Below are 13045 nucleotides of genomic sequence, written 5' to 3' on the forward strand. Positions count from 1 at the left end.
CCTACCGCCTACTGGTGATGGCCAGAGGGGCCGATGGCCGATATCCATTATTATTATTATTATTATTATTATCAAAGCCTTTCTCTAGCACATGGAGACCACGTTAATTTTTTCATTTATTCTGTTATCTGTCTGAATAATATCAGTTTGATATAGGATATTCCTGTGTTATTATGTATAATTAAGCCCGTTTATTTACATGTATAAGATATCCATCCTACTTCCATCATGATTTAGTCATTAAAGTTAACAATTACAAGTTACATTCTAGGCAGTAGCTTTGTTGTTTGATGTCATCCAGTGTTTAATAAAGGGCAAAAAAAAAGTTAGACCTCCTCTCGGGGCCCTGTGGGTTTGTACTGATGTGCCTAATGGACCTTAAGATAAGATAACTCTTTATTGTCATTGCACAGTCGTACATAGTCCAATAGTCCAATGAAATTGGAAAACTGTCCTATGTCGACACTACATATAACACAACATGACCCGATACGACACATCACAACGCAACACAAACAACACAACACAACACAACACAGTATAATAACTTAGTAATAAAAAATAATAAGTGTATTTGTATTACACACTGTTATTATTGCACATTAATTGTTATTGCACCTTGTTATAAATATAAATATTATTATTGTTACTGTTTTTACCATTGTTACCTCCCCCCCCAAAAAGTCCAGGTAGGTAGCCAGTCAGGTGAGCTATTTGCATTGATTAGGGCTATTGCCCTGTTGTAAAAGCTGTCCTTGAGTCTATTTGTTCGGGACCTCAGCAGCCTGAACCTCCTGCCAGACGGCAGCAGCTTAAACACCCGGTGTCCTGGGTGTGTACCGTCCCGTAGGATGCTCGTGCCCTCTTGAGACAGCGAGTGCTGTACAGGTCCTTCAGGGAGGGAAGAGGATGTCCAATGATTTTTTGGGCCATATTGATGACCCTCTGGAGTGCCTTTCTGTGTGAAACTGGAGACCTTTTCCACACACTCGCCATTGATGCTGACAGGCTACAGCTCAGACTTCCTCCTTCTGAAGTCAACTACCAGTTCTTTTGTCTTGGTGGTATTGAGGTCCAGGTTGTTATCTACACACCAATCTGACAGCCTCTGAACTTCTCCCCCTGAGATGAGCCCCACCACGGTGGTATCATCTGCAAACTTGATGACTGTGTTGTCTGGGTGGGTACTAGCACAGTCATGTGTGTACAGAGTGTACAGTAGGGGACTCAGTACACAGCCTTGTGGAGAGCCGGTGTTAAGGCTGAGGAAAGATGAGGCCCCACTCTAACTCTCTGTACACGGTCTGAGAGGAAGTCTCTGATCCAGCGGCAGGTGGTAGAAGGAAGTCCAATTTCCAGCAGTTTAACTATTAGTCTGTCCGGGAGTATCGTATTGAAAGCAGAGCTAAAGTCAACAAAGAGCAGCCTGGCGTAACGGCCCTGCACTTCCAGGTGAGAGATGGTGGTGTGGAGCGTTGTAGCAATGGCATCTTCAGTTGATCTGTTAGCTCTGTATGCGAACTGGAGCAGGTCGAGTGTGGGTGGCAGGCAGGACATGATGTGACGTCGGACCAGTTTCTCGAAGCACTTCATTATAACAGGTGTTAGAGCAACTGGTCGGTAGTCATTGAGGCTCCATCATCGGCCTCTGATGGATTCATTTCTAATCCTGTCCATCCTGCTCACTCACAGAGAAGATCTCAGTATCTTCAGCTCAGCCCCCAATTTTTGTCAGTACCCCTGTCTCCAAACCACATGACAGCAAGTCTCACTGCCATCTTATAAATCTTCCCTTTGGCTCTTGCTGCTATCCTCCCCTCATAAATCACCCCGACACTTGTCAGTTCCAGTGCAAAGGTGAATCTCTCAAAATCTGTGCAAAAATAACTGAGGTAAAGGTGTGGGTATGCAGGGCTGTTTTAACAAGGCTATGGATATTTATGTAGGATGGCCTACATAGCAGGTTGTAAAGCTGACATTTCTCTTGAATAGATGGTAAAGGTGGCTCCTGAGCCAGCAAAGCTCTGTGTGTGTGTGTGTGTGTGTGTGTGTGTGTGTGTGTGTGTGTGTGTGTGTGTGTGTGTGTGTGTGTGTGTGTGTGTTTGTTTTAATATAAACTGTTGGGGAGAGTTACAGCTTAAGAGTGTTGACCTGTGGAAGACCCACCTTCCTTTAGGACACAAAACAAGCTTAAATCATTTACTTTAATTATTGGTTATGGTCAAACTTCCTGTTAAAAGGGATTTTTTTCCCCTTCCCACAGTTGGGAAGTACCTGGTCATTTGATTGTTGGTTTTTCTTTGTATTTTTTTCTTACATCTTTACAATATAAAGCGTCTTGAGGTGACTGTTGTTGCGATTTGACTTTATATAAATAAAACTGAACTGAGAAATTAAAGGGGATATAAGCTGTTAACTGAATTGAGATCACACATAGATCCATTAGGGCACAATGTGCTCTTTATCAAATAAAATTAGTTGTAAGTAGCACATATCATCTTTGATGAATCAGCCGGGTCTCCAAGTAACTGCGATGACTCTTGGATTATGAGAAATACCGTGAATTGAGCTTCTTTATCTTTAAAGATACAAATTAACAGTCAAGTTCAAACATGTCACCTTTTACAGCGCCGTCATCCGCGCTGATAACACCTTTCCCATAATTGTCCAATGGAAACTTCCTGCGTCATATCCGGTCAACTGTCACTTCCGGATGCGGTGAAACAGCAGAGAAGTAGGAAAACACCGCATCTGTGTGGATTAATAACGACAGGCAGGGCTGTGTATAAACCGGGAGGACACGCCAGCAGCGTCCAGAATGGGCTCGCGGACAGAAGCGTTCACACCGGGATCTGCATTTTAACGGCGCTGTACGTCACAGCGCGAGCCCGCTTTTACCGAGCAGCTGTGTTTGTGTCTTCTTGCTAGCTTAAGCCAGCATAGCGTTAGCTGGGACGCGCTAAAAAACTACGTCTCTCCGGGAAGCGAGGGGAAGACTTGTCCCTTCTTTTGGTCTTCACTGTCACTTCTTCGGACAGGGGGCACAGAGGGACATCTCTGTGTTCGTGTATAAAGTTAGTTTCGGTAACTTTGAGGGCAGGACTTTTATTGGAAGCGAGTCTCCCAAACTGAGAAGTTGGGATCTCAAACTAAAACCAGCTGCTGGTGTTTTTATTTAGTTAGCTCTCCAGGACGCGTTTGGAGAGAAAAGCGCGTCGTTTGTCTGTCCCAGGGTGTAAAATGAGTGGAATGTGGCGTTCAGGGACTACAAAGAAAAGCCAGCAGACACTTTGTAAATAACACTTCCCTGTCAGCCGGAAGGCTCCAGCTCTTTTTCCTTGTTCAGCTGACAGGGCTGCAGGCAGCGTCCCGAGTTTGAATTCTGGTCAGGTGGAAGGAAGACTTCCTTGTTTGTTTTGTTTCAGCACAGCTCGTTTCTCTTTGACCAGGCTTCAACTCAACAGGTAGGTCTGCTGTTTCACACGGGGGGGTCATGTTGGACCCCGTGTACGTGCATTTATTCTCACTCATGACTTGTAATAAAAACAACGAGCATTAGTCACTGTGGTTTACCTGGAACTCTATAAACATCAGTGTGAAGTATGAAGAAAAAACGATGGGTCTGTGGCTCAAGTCTGTCAAATCATTTAACACATTTAATATATGGTCCATCACAGCTGCAAAAGCCCAGGTTGGCGTTCAGATTTCTTAAAAAAACAACAACAACAAACAAAAAAACCCTGAAACTTATTCTGTGAATAATTATTGAGCCACATTTAAGGAGATTAAGGCGCTCAAGGTGGCAAACTTTTACAGATTATTATTATTGCTTATTATGATTGACAGTGCATTAACCGTCAAAATTAATTTAATATGTTTGAAATGCTTTCTGCCAAAACTGGTGTAGACAAATCTTCATCCCCATTGTCGGCACCCACAGACTAAGGGCCTGTGCATTAAATTGTAATAAGTGTTTCATTGTGTTAACGTTTGCATGATGTGAATTCATTTGCACAGTGATCCTCTTGTCTGTGTTCTTCTTCTCAGTGAAGGATGAATGGCCTCTCTCTCAGTGAGCTCTGCTGCCTGTTCTGTTGCCCGCCTTGCCCGAGCCGCATTGCAGCCAAGCTAGCTTTCCTGCCCCCAGAACCCACGTACACCTTTCTGCCAGACCCAGAGGCGGGCCCTGCTGCACCAGGGGCGACGGGGACATCCAGCCTGCGGGCGCGGAGTGGCGCCTCGGTTGCTGGAAGCGGGGGGACCGGGGCCGTAGAGGGGGGATGGAAGCTTCACCTGACGGACCGAGCGGAGTTTCAGTACTCTCAAAGAGAGCTGGACACTACGGAGGTCTTTCTTGCTCGATCCAGCCGAGGGAACCGAGTCGGCTGCATGTACATTCGCTGCGCTCCTAGTTCCAGGTAAATGGAATTAGCTGTCAGCTGTGACTGACAGGTATGTCACACTCGCTCTGAAGCATTTAAACAGTCTTCTTCCTCAACAGTCTTCTTCACGCCCAGGTTTGCTTTCTTTTCTTTTCTTGTTGACTCAGCTGACGCAAAGATTTTCTCTTCCTGGTTTTTTCCTGTAGATCATGGCACACCTGTCAGACTTTATTCTGTTGTCTTTATTCTTTCTCATTATTTTCTCTGCTTGTTTGTAGAGCCTTAAAGTTGAATTTACTGTTGTTCGTGATACTGATCGCAGTAAAAAGATTTGCACACTCCCTGACAACATAAGTTTCCAGTCAGAGACAAAACATTTGCAGCTATGTGGTGTGATTGACTTTATTGGCCGTTGTTGGTAAATGGCTTTATAAGAGGAAATAACCTTCTTCATCTTAGAAGGTTTGACAGTATTTTATGAGATGTAAAAGAATTTAACTCTCAACTGCTACTGATTAATTTACCAAATGAATTAAAAAGAAATGGACAGGCTTGTGTTACAGTCCATTTATCTTGCATTAATGTGTCTCTAGTATTACAAAGAATGATCCCAGGCCTGACGTGATATGGCAGAGTCATTGTTTTGCTGCTTTCTAAGTGGAAAGGCTAAGAGCGAAGCCACGGGCTGCAAGAGCTCATAAACAAAACCACTGAGGGAGAATTTCAAAACAGTCGGTGTGTAGAAAAAGTATCAGGTTACTCCAGAGAGCACAACACGCATTCATGAATAACAGCCAAGGGCTAGATACCCAGCGTTCACAGTGGATACCCTGCTTCTCAGGTTATACTAAATGTCTGGAAGCAAGAGTCCTTCGTGGTAAATAATCCTTCAACCTGCAGCAGTTTTATAGAATCAAGTACCTTTTTGATTTAAACAGCAGGTTACTTGTGATTTGATTAATTTCTGTGCACAGTTGTTTTTCTGCCGTAATAAAAGTTCTGTGTTTAGCTATGGTATTGTTGGCAACGCTAAACAAGAATATTTCTCATGTAATCACAATGTAGTTCTCTGTATATCATATATTTCTGATTAGAGCACAGCAGAGGCTGGATCTTTGGCTCCAGTGCTGATAGTGATTTTTATTTATTTATTTTAAAGGAAATAGGAAAACCGACAAGCGTGCACCTGTCTGTGTCTGTTAGCTCGTTACTAACCCTTTGTCTGAATCATCCCTGCAGGTTTACGGTGCTTTTCTCCCACGGCAATGCAGTTGACCTCGGCCAGATGAGCAGTTTCTACATTGGCCTCGGCACTCGCATCAACTGCAACATCTTCTCTTATGATTACTCGGGCTATGGCGTCAGCACCGGCAAGCCCTCCGAGAAGAATCTGTATGCAGACATAGATGCTGCCTGGCACGCCCTGCGTACACGGTATGTGATGATGCAGTTGGCCCAAACGTGTCCTTCGAGGTGTAATTTTATTATCCCAGGCGAACTTGTTCGGGCAAAATGGGGCATGAGTTTACAATGGATACAGCTGGGATCAAACGATGTTTAAAATGTGCCCAGGCAAAAAATGCCTTTGTTGTGAGAAGTGCTAAAGAAGAGAAAAAGCAGAAAACGAACGTTCGAATAAAGGGGCGTGATGAAGGGGGTTGAATGGAGGTGGTGGTGAGGACGGAGCAGAGTGAGGACAGCTGCTGTGTGAATAAAGAAGAGCGAGATGGATGGATGAGGGAAGGCTAAGGGGTGATGTATCTCAAGGGCGTTGTAGGGTGATGAAGTGTCTCATTAACAGAAGCGGTGCTGTGCTAATGCAGCTGTAGCCCGGGGGTTACAAAACAGAGCGCTAACTAAAGGTCGGCTCATGTAAAAGTCACCGTTGTGTGTCACTCTTTACTCGGGTCTTAATTTCAGCATGTTGAAAAAAATATGCATGTGCTTTCTGAAATATAAAGGTTTCTGTGAAAGTCCTTCTGTTACAGAAGAATCCCACTGTTAGTAAACTTTTGTGTTGTGTGTGGGCCAGTAAAAGATTCACTCATTAACGGAGCTGCGAGTAGTCATGAAGTGAAATAAAAATTTGAATTTTAGAAACTGGTCAGTCATTTTTGGTGACTATAAAAAAATTTACCTGACATGTGACCTTTGACCCTTGAGGAACAAAATTCTTTCTGAAAAATAACTAAAGCATTAATGAAAGTACTGTCAGTAATCATTAGTACACCAAAGGTAATATTTGTGGATTTGGCTGCTGTCTCTCATCTGTATTATACGTATTTTTTCTTTCTGTTTATTTCTAACCAGGTATGGCATAAGCCCGGAGAACATCATCCTGTACGGGCAGAGCATCGGTACAGTTCCCACTGTAGACCTGGCGTCACGGTACGAGTGTGCCGCCGTGGTTCTTCACTCGCCTCTAACATCTGGTATGAGAGTGGCGTTTCCTGACACAAAGAAAACCTACTGCTTCGACGCTTTCCCCAAGTAAGAGAGAGTCTTCTTACTGTTCACACGTTTTGTATGTATGAAGCTCTTCATTTCTTTCCCACATAACATTTTGTTCGTAAACACAAAATGTTAATTTGATATGAACTGGTTTTGTGTTTCCCTGCGTTGTCCAATTAAAATGATGTTTGATAAACTGCGGCATATCAAACACATCATAGCAATTGGCTGTGAAAGCCGTATATGTGATGCATGCTCAGTCATCCTGGTAAGGAAATCCCAGACAGTTGAGCCATTATGCAGCTGTGAGTCAGCTGAGACTGTACAAGTCATGTGGATGAGTTGGAAACGGGATCTGCTTTCTATACTGCCCTCTAGCTGTTCGTGCTTCATCTTCTTTCTTTCTGTCACTGAGTAGGGTGTTTAAACGTCATGCACAAAAACAAAATGCACAATCTGTGTGCTCTGACTCTTTGACTGTCTGTTGATATTTTCACATTATTATTAATCTGTCAGCAGAAGAGCATGATTCCCACTTAGACTTGTGAAAGTGTGTTTGTCCAGGGAAAACAGACGTGCTGAAAGGAAAGCCTTTCTTCTTCTGAAGTGCTGTTTAAATTATTTGTTTTTAGTTTTTTCAGTGTAGTGAGTCTCATTTGTTGGAAAATCCTGTTGACACATAGTTTTTTGTTTGTTTGGTTTTTTTGGACTGGAAAATCACGAAGGCAAGGTTGAGTGCATTTACAAACCACTCACACTTATACTGGGTGTACTGGTATCGACTGGATGATTGATAATATCTGCTGATTTGTAGGTTATGATTCGTGGTTGCTCTTTCTCACTATGGAAATGCATTGCTATTATGACCACTCAAAGCACTTTGCAAGACACATCTAACCGTGCATGCTGGCAGTGCTGCGGAGCTCACACTCACACAGGTGACTACGTTAGGATCCCCAACGTGTTCATTCTGTGGGACGACATGTGAACTCTACACGGTAAAGCCACCAATGGGGTTTGGACTACAAACCGTCTTTGACTGAGGTGTCTGTACTAACTGTTGTTCCACCATGCCACTGTTTATTTTCAGACTTTACATAATTACGTCTGGAGGACTCATCACACACACTGCCCTGTGTGTGTGTGCTCGTTTTGTTAGTCCAGTTGGACTAACTGTGGTTGTTCAAGTCTCTCTGTAAACAGTTTTAATCCCAGTACGTGCCAGTAGGATTGTTGAAGCTCTTTGTTCAGTTTAACCCCACGTGCTGCTACACATGGGTGTGCAGTTGTAGTGTGGGTGTTCACTCGAATGTGTTGTTACAGTTCTTTTATTTTTGATCCTCGGCCCCAGAACGAGTCTCTTGGCCACACAATAAGGACTCGGAGTCAGTAGCAGCCCATGTCAGCTTTAGCACAGGAGCTAATATCCGATGGTAAAGTGGGCGAGGAACAGAGGTGGTAGGAAAACAACAGAAGACTTCTGGAGAACTCAGCCTTGACCTGGAGTGGGCACTGCAACCTTTTCCTGCTGAGGGCCACGGGGTCAGACTCGATAACCTGATCTCTGGTCAGAACGGTCCACACTGTTTCAGCGGGTTCTGTTTCTAATTCCTGTTTTCCTCTCTTTCCATTTCAGCATTGAGAAAGTATCCAAAATCACTTCCCCAGTGCTCATCATCCACGGCACGGAGGACGAGGTGATCGACTTTTCCCACGGCCTGGCCTTGTTCGAGCGCTGCCCGAAGGCTGTGGAGCCTCTCTGGGTTGAGGGAGCGGGACACAACGACATTGAACTCTACAGCCAGTATCTGGAGCGCCTGCGCCGCTTCATAGGACAGGAGCTGGCGGTACAGCACGGCTGACCATCAACACTACGCTCGTCATAATGACCATATTTCCCGGTCCGTTCAAAGCACCTCACCTGTTTTTGTCTGAGATGGAAACCATCTGACCCGTCTTAACCGTCCTGTGTGACGTGTGCACATACTTCAGGACGCAGTTCACCTTTAATGGACCGTGGATCATTTAGACGCAGGGGAAAAGAGGCGTCTCTTCATAATCACAGTGGAGACTGTTGGGGTTTGTGTTTGTTTGTGTGTCTTTTAGCAGAAACTTTAATAGTGCAGATGCCTGTACTGTGCAATAACATGAAAAAGAGGGAAAGGTTTTCACTGATAGATGTAAAAGTAGAACAACAAAGTGATCACATGACCTGGAAAGCTCCTGTCACCACCTCAGCGTACACTTCGAGTGGAACTTCATTTTTGCTAGCAGCTTTTTATTAGAGGACTTTTGTTGAAGCAGGTATTATGTTACATTGAATTATTGCACCTGTACAGTTGAATGGAAGCCAATTTAAACACAATATATCATGTTTTAAAGGTATTCGTTTACCTGCATTTTGTTGGCGCAGACTGCATCATCTTTAAAATCGTTTCTAACTTTCATCATGAAGGTTTGAAACCGCTCACAGCTTTTAATCTTGGGGAAAATTATGCTGGCATAAATATGAGTTTATATTTTGCGTCTTGTTTTTACGTATTGAACATTTCGCTCAGGTAACTTTTTCGAGTGTTCGCAATTGTTTAGTGCGCGGACAGCTGAAGCGCCTCAGATTTCATCCAGCCTAAAATATTTCCTTCCAACGAAGCGTTCAGCCGAACTTCGATCCTACATCTGAGCTGCAGTCCACACCTCCAGTTTGCTGAGCCGTCGATGCCCCCTCACGCTTCTCTCTAACACATCTGTGTCCCACTGCTGCTGTGGGATTGGCTGTATGAAAGAAAGACGTTGAAGAGGCTCAGATGGAAAATTCCTCCAGTTCTTTCATTTAATGGAATGGGTTCGAGTCCATTAGCCCCGTCCGTTTCTTTTAGCCTTGTTTATGTCTCGCACTGCTGGGTCACAGCTGTCGGCCTGTTCTTGCTCCTCACGGTGCGCAGAGACAAGGAGAGCAACACTAAAGTTCAACACATTACTCACCTGCACCCCGTCATCAGGGATTTGTTTTTGTTTTTTTTCAGTGAAGGCAGGGAGAGTAACCACATTCAGGTCCATATTCTGATAGTTCCCCAGTTTCGCAGGAACATCTGTGTGATCAGAGCACATGTTCTTCTTAGAACATATCAGCAGATTTGTCAGAGTTAAGCAGGAACACTAACACCAGGCACTAAACAGATTAGTGTTTCATCTAAATAATTTAGACTTTATAACAGCTGCTTGTATTATTATCCTGTCTATGTGTACAAACCTGCATAATGATTAAAGGGGACCTGTTATGCTTATATCCATTATTAAACAGCACCAAGTTTCAAACGATCTGGCGAGTCGAGGTCAGACTGTCTCTGGTTCTGTGTGATCGCACTGAGAGCCATTGTTTATTATGCTTTTCTCAGAAAACAGATCAGGTCTTGAGCTCCTGCTGTTCACGAGACCCATTGTAGGACAAATAAGGATTATTTTAGGCTGGGAATCATGCAAAGCTACTCTAGTAGAGCCCAAGTATAGAAATATGGAGCTGGAAAGGAGCATAATAGGTCCTCTTTAAGTATAATTTTTGTTTTGTGAGGTGCGTTTTCTGTCTTCTAAGAATATTTTTAGGAAATATTGGCACATTATTTGATTGATCTCAATTCTTCAGCTTGTTATTGGAGAAATCTGACTAACCCGTAACAGGAGACGGACCTGCCTCGTACCTGAACTGGTACAAATAGATGTTGGAGCCTGTTGGAATTGCTGTAGGTGGCTCTGAGGGTAAATGCATATCTGTTGTGGGGGTTTTCCATGTGTTTTTTTTTTTTTCCCTTTTCTTTGTGGTGATCCAGCAATCCACCAAAGTTTTAAAACTGTAACCAAAATTGTAATATTTATAACAAATTGTAAAGGAATCGGGTGTTTTTGCTTACGTGCGTTGTTGTATTTGAAGCTTAGGCACGATTGATGAACACTCAGATTCTCAACATTTTTGAGGAGAATTTTTAGGCTCAGTGGACAAACCAAAGCTTTTGTTGTTAGTGCTTTACCCAGTTTACCTGCTGCTTATGTTTTATATCTTATGTAAAGAACGTCAAACTGAGCTTATCTTCTTATTCTCTTCACATTTGGATACAGATTCATTGTAAAATTCTCTGTTTGCTAAATAATCGAGTTTTATCAAATCACGTTTGCTTTGAAATATGCAAGAACCGAATATGAACTTGATAAATTAACCAAGTTGGGATTTTTTGTTTTTCTCTAAGCTGTTTATGATTTCTCGTTTGTGCAGGGAGGAAACCACGTGTATTTGAATATGTTTGTGTGATGAAAGAAGATGAAAGGCCGGCTTCATGCCGACACATGAAAAGCTTTTTTCAGACGTGTGGGTTTCTGCTGAGGATTGTTTCATTTCTGGGTTTTATTTTCATCATCAAACATTCTTATCAATTGTTTATTATACTGACAGTTTTTTAGTTTTTAAAGATTTTCTTTCTTTCTTTTTCATGAATTAAAGAGAATAAGTTAATAAATCATAACCAGAAGTTGATATTAAATGTGACTCTTTTTTTTTTTTTTTTTATTTGGTGTCCTTGCTTAAATCTGCCAGAGATGAGTGTTTTCAACAGTCCCTGATTTTGCACTCATGGCAGACCTGGCACTGGCTGAATAAAGACCTGTCTGCTGTGAAAGGCCTCATGGGGCTGAGCATCGAGGCTCCAGGACTGGCTCGGACGAAGGCAAAATGAGTGTTTAATTGCCTGGTGTTGTCTTCTTTGGCTGATGTGTTGGACGCTTGTTAGATTCTGAGCCAACAGAGGCTCAAATCGTGTTTTAATTAAAGCAGTACAAGGACTCGGGTCTGTCCCAGCCTCCCCTCGCTGCCTGCTACCGTGTTGAGCTGTGGAGAAACGGAGACAGATGGATCATAAGCTCCTCCCCCTGAACACACACACACTTGCCAGCTGTTTTCAGTGGACCACATAAACTACAGCGTGTCACTCAGAGGCTCGTACGGATTAACAACAGCTGCAGTAATGCGTCCCTCTGTGTACGGCAATGTTAGTGCGTCCTGCAAGAGCAGAGGAAGACCTCTAACACTGAAGCACACAAAGCTGAAGCTTAACAGCACTTATTAATCTGCCTTTAAGTGTTCCTAACCTGAGGATTGTTGTCAAGATTTAGACTGAAAAAGGAGAGCGAGCATGAGTCGAAGTACAGAATAACTCCTCCATGTGAATACTTTATCAGCTTCAGGAGAATAAATAACATTCACTCACATGACATTTAAAATAGCACAAAAGTTCAAACACATATGTGAACATTAACGATGGTGCACTGATGCTGCACCTGTTAGCTGAGCCCGCCGAGACTTACAGTAGGCGGAGAATGTTGAGGTAAATTCGCAGACTCGTGTCTTTTGAGTGCAAATAACACTATTCATGACAACACAAAGCCAGTTAAAGTTCAGGTTCCCAGTCTGTCCGGTTAGAAAGCACAAACCACTGCGAGTTCTGTTCAGCTGCTTTGGTGCAAATGAAACAGACGACAGGGTCTCTAGATGATTCTTCTTCCTCCCTACTCGTTTTTCTCAGGTTTTGCTTTTTGTTGGTGTCCTTTTCGATACTGGCAGGAAGAGATGGGCTCAGAAAGGTACATCCATGCGTGTCTTCACACCAAGGTTTGCTGTGAGCGTCTGTCACAGAAGGACCGGTATCTGCTCCTCTGTGTGAGAGGAACTGGAGGAGCGCCAACATGTTTCTGACTAATCTGTCAAAATGAAACTCCATGAGGGTAGCATAAAACCCCAGCAACACTTCTCACAAACACGTCTTCCCGGTTTATTCTGTAGCTGTCGACCTCAAACTAATCGAGCACAAATTCCCGCTCTAACCTGAATCCTAAACTCTATCCTTAACCCCGAAACAGGCCTTTGAAGGTGAAGTGATGACCCTCAATCACAGGGTCTAACACTACATTGGTCCTCATAAGCACACCCACCCACCCACACATACTTTTAACTGTTCGTTTCATTTTGTATTGCCTCTTACATGGTGACTGCTTTGAAAAAGTAGACTAGTCTCTGCTTTTTAGTTCTTTTCATCATTTCATGTTTGAATTAAAATGAAATTCTTTTATTGGCAGTTGTTAGGCTGTCAGCTGAACGAGTCCTTGAAACAACCAAGCACACCCACCAGCAACTTAACCAGCACATCACACAGGGACAACCTATTAATGTC

The 13045-nt window shown here is 43.3% G+C and overlaps 1 protein-coding gene across 1 annotated transcript; it reads left to right on the forward strand.

The window, feature by feature from the left end:
* Positions 1 to 2714: 2714 nt before the first annotated feature.
* abhd17ab (abhydrolase domain containing 17A, depalmitoylase b) lies at positions 2715 to 11267 on the forward strand. Its single transcript, XM_085348108.1, has 5 exons — positions 2715 to 3464; positions 4048 to 4418; positions 5622 to 5816; positions 6693 to 6872; positions 8470 to 11267. Exons 2-5 carry the CDS (start codon positions 4054 to 4056, stop codon positions 8693 to 8695), a joined length of 966 nt encoding a protein of 321 aa, XP_085204234.1. The 5' UTR covers positions 2715 to 3464; positions 4048 to 4053; the 3' UTR covers positions 8696 to 11267.
* Positions 11268 to 13045: the final 1778 nt, after the last annotated feature.

This window comes from Diplotaxodon limnothrissa, linkage group LG23, assembly GCF_057381915.1.
Source record: "Diplotaxodon limnothrissa isolate DT_005_m linkage group LG23, D_limnothrissa_male_GT1.1, whole genome shotgun sequence".
NCBI lineage: Eukaryota > Metazoa > Chordata > Actinopteri > Cichliformes > Cichlidae > Diplotaxodon > Diplotaxodon limnothrissa.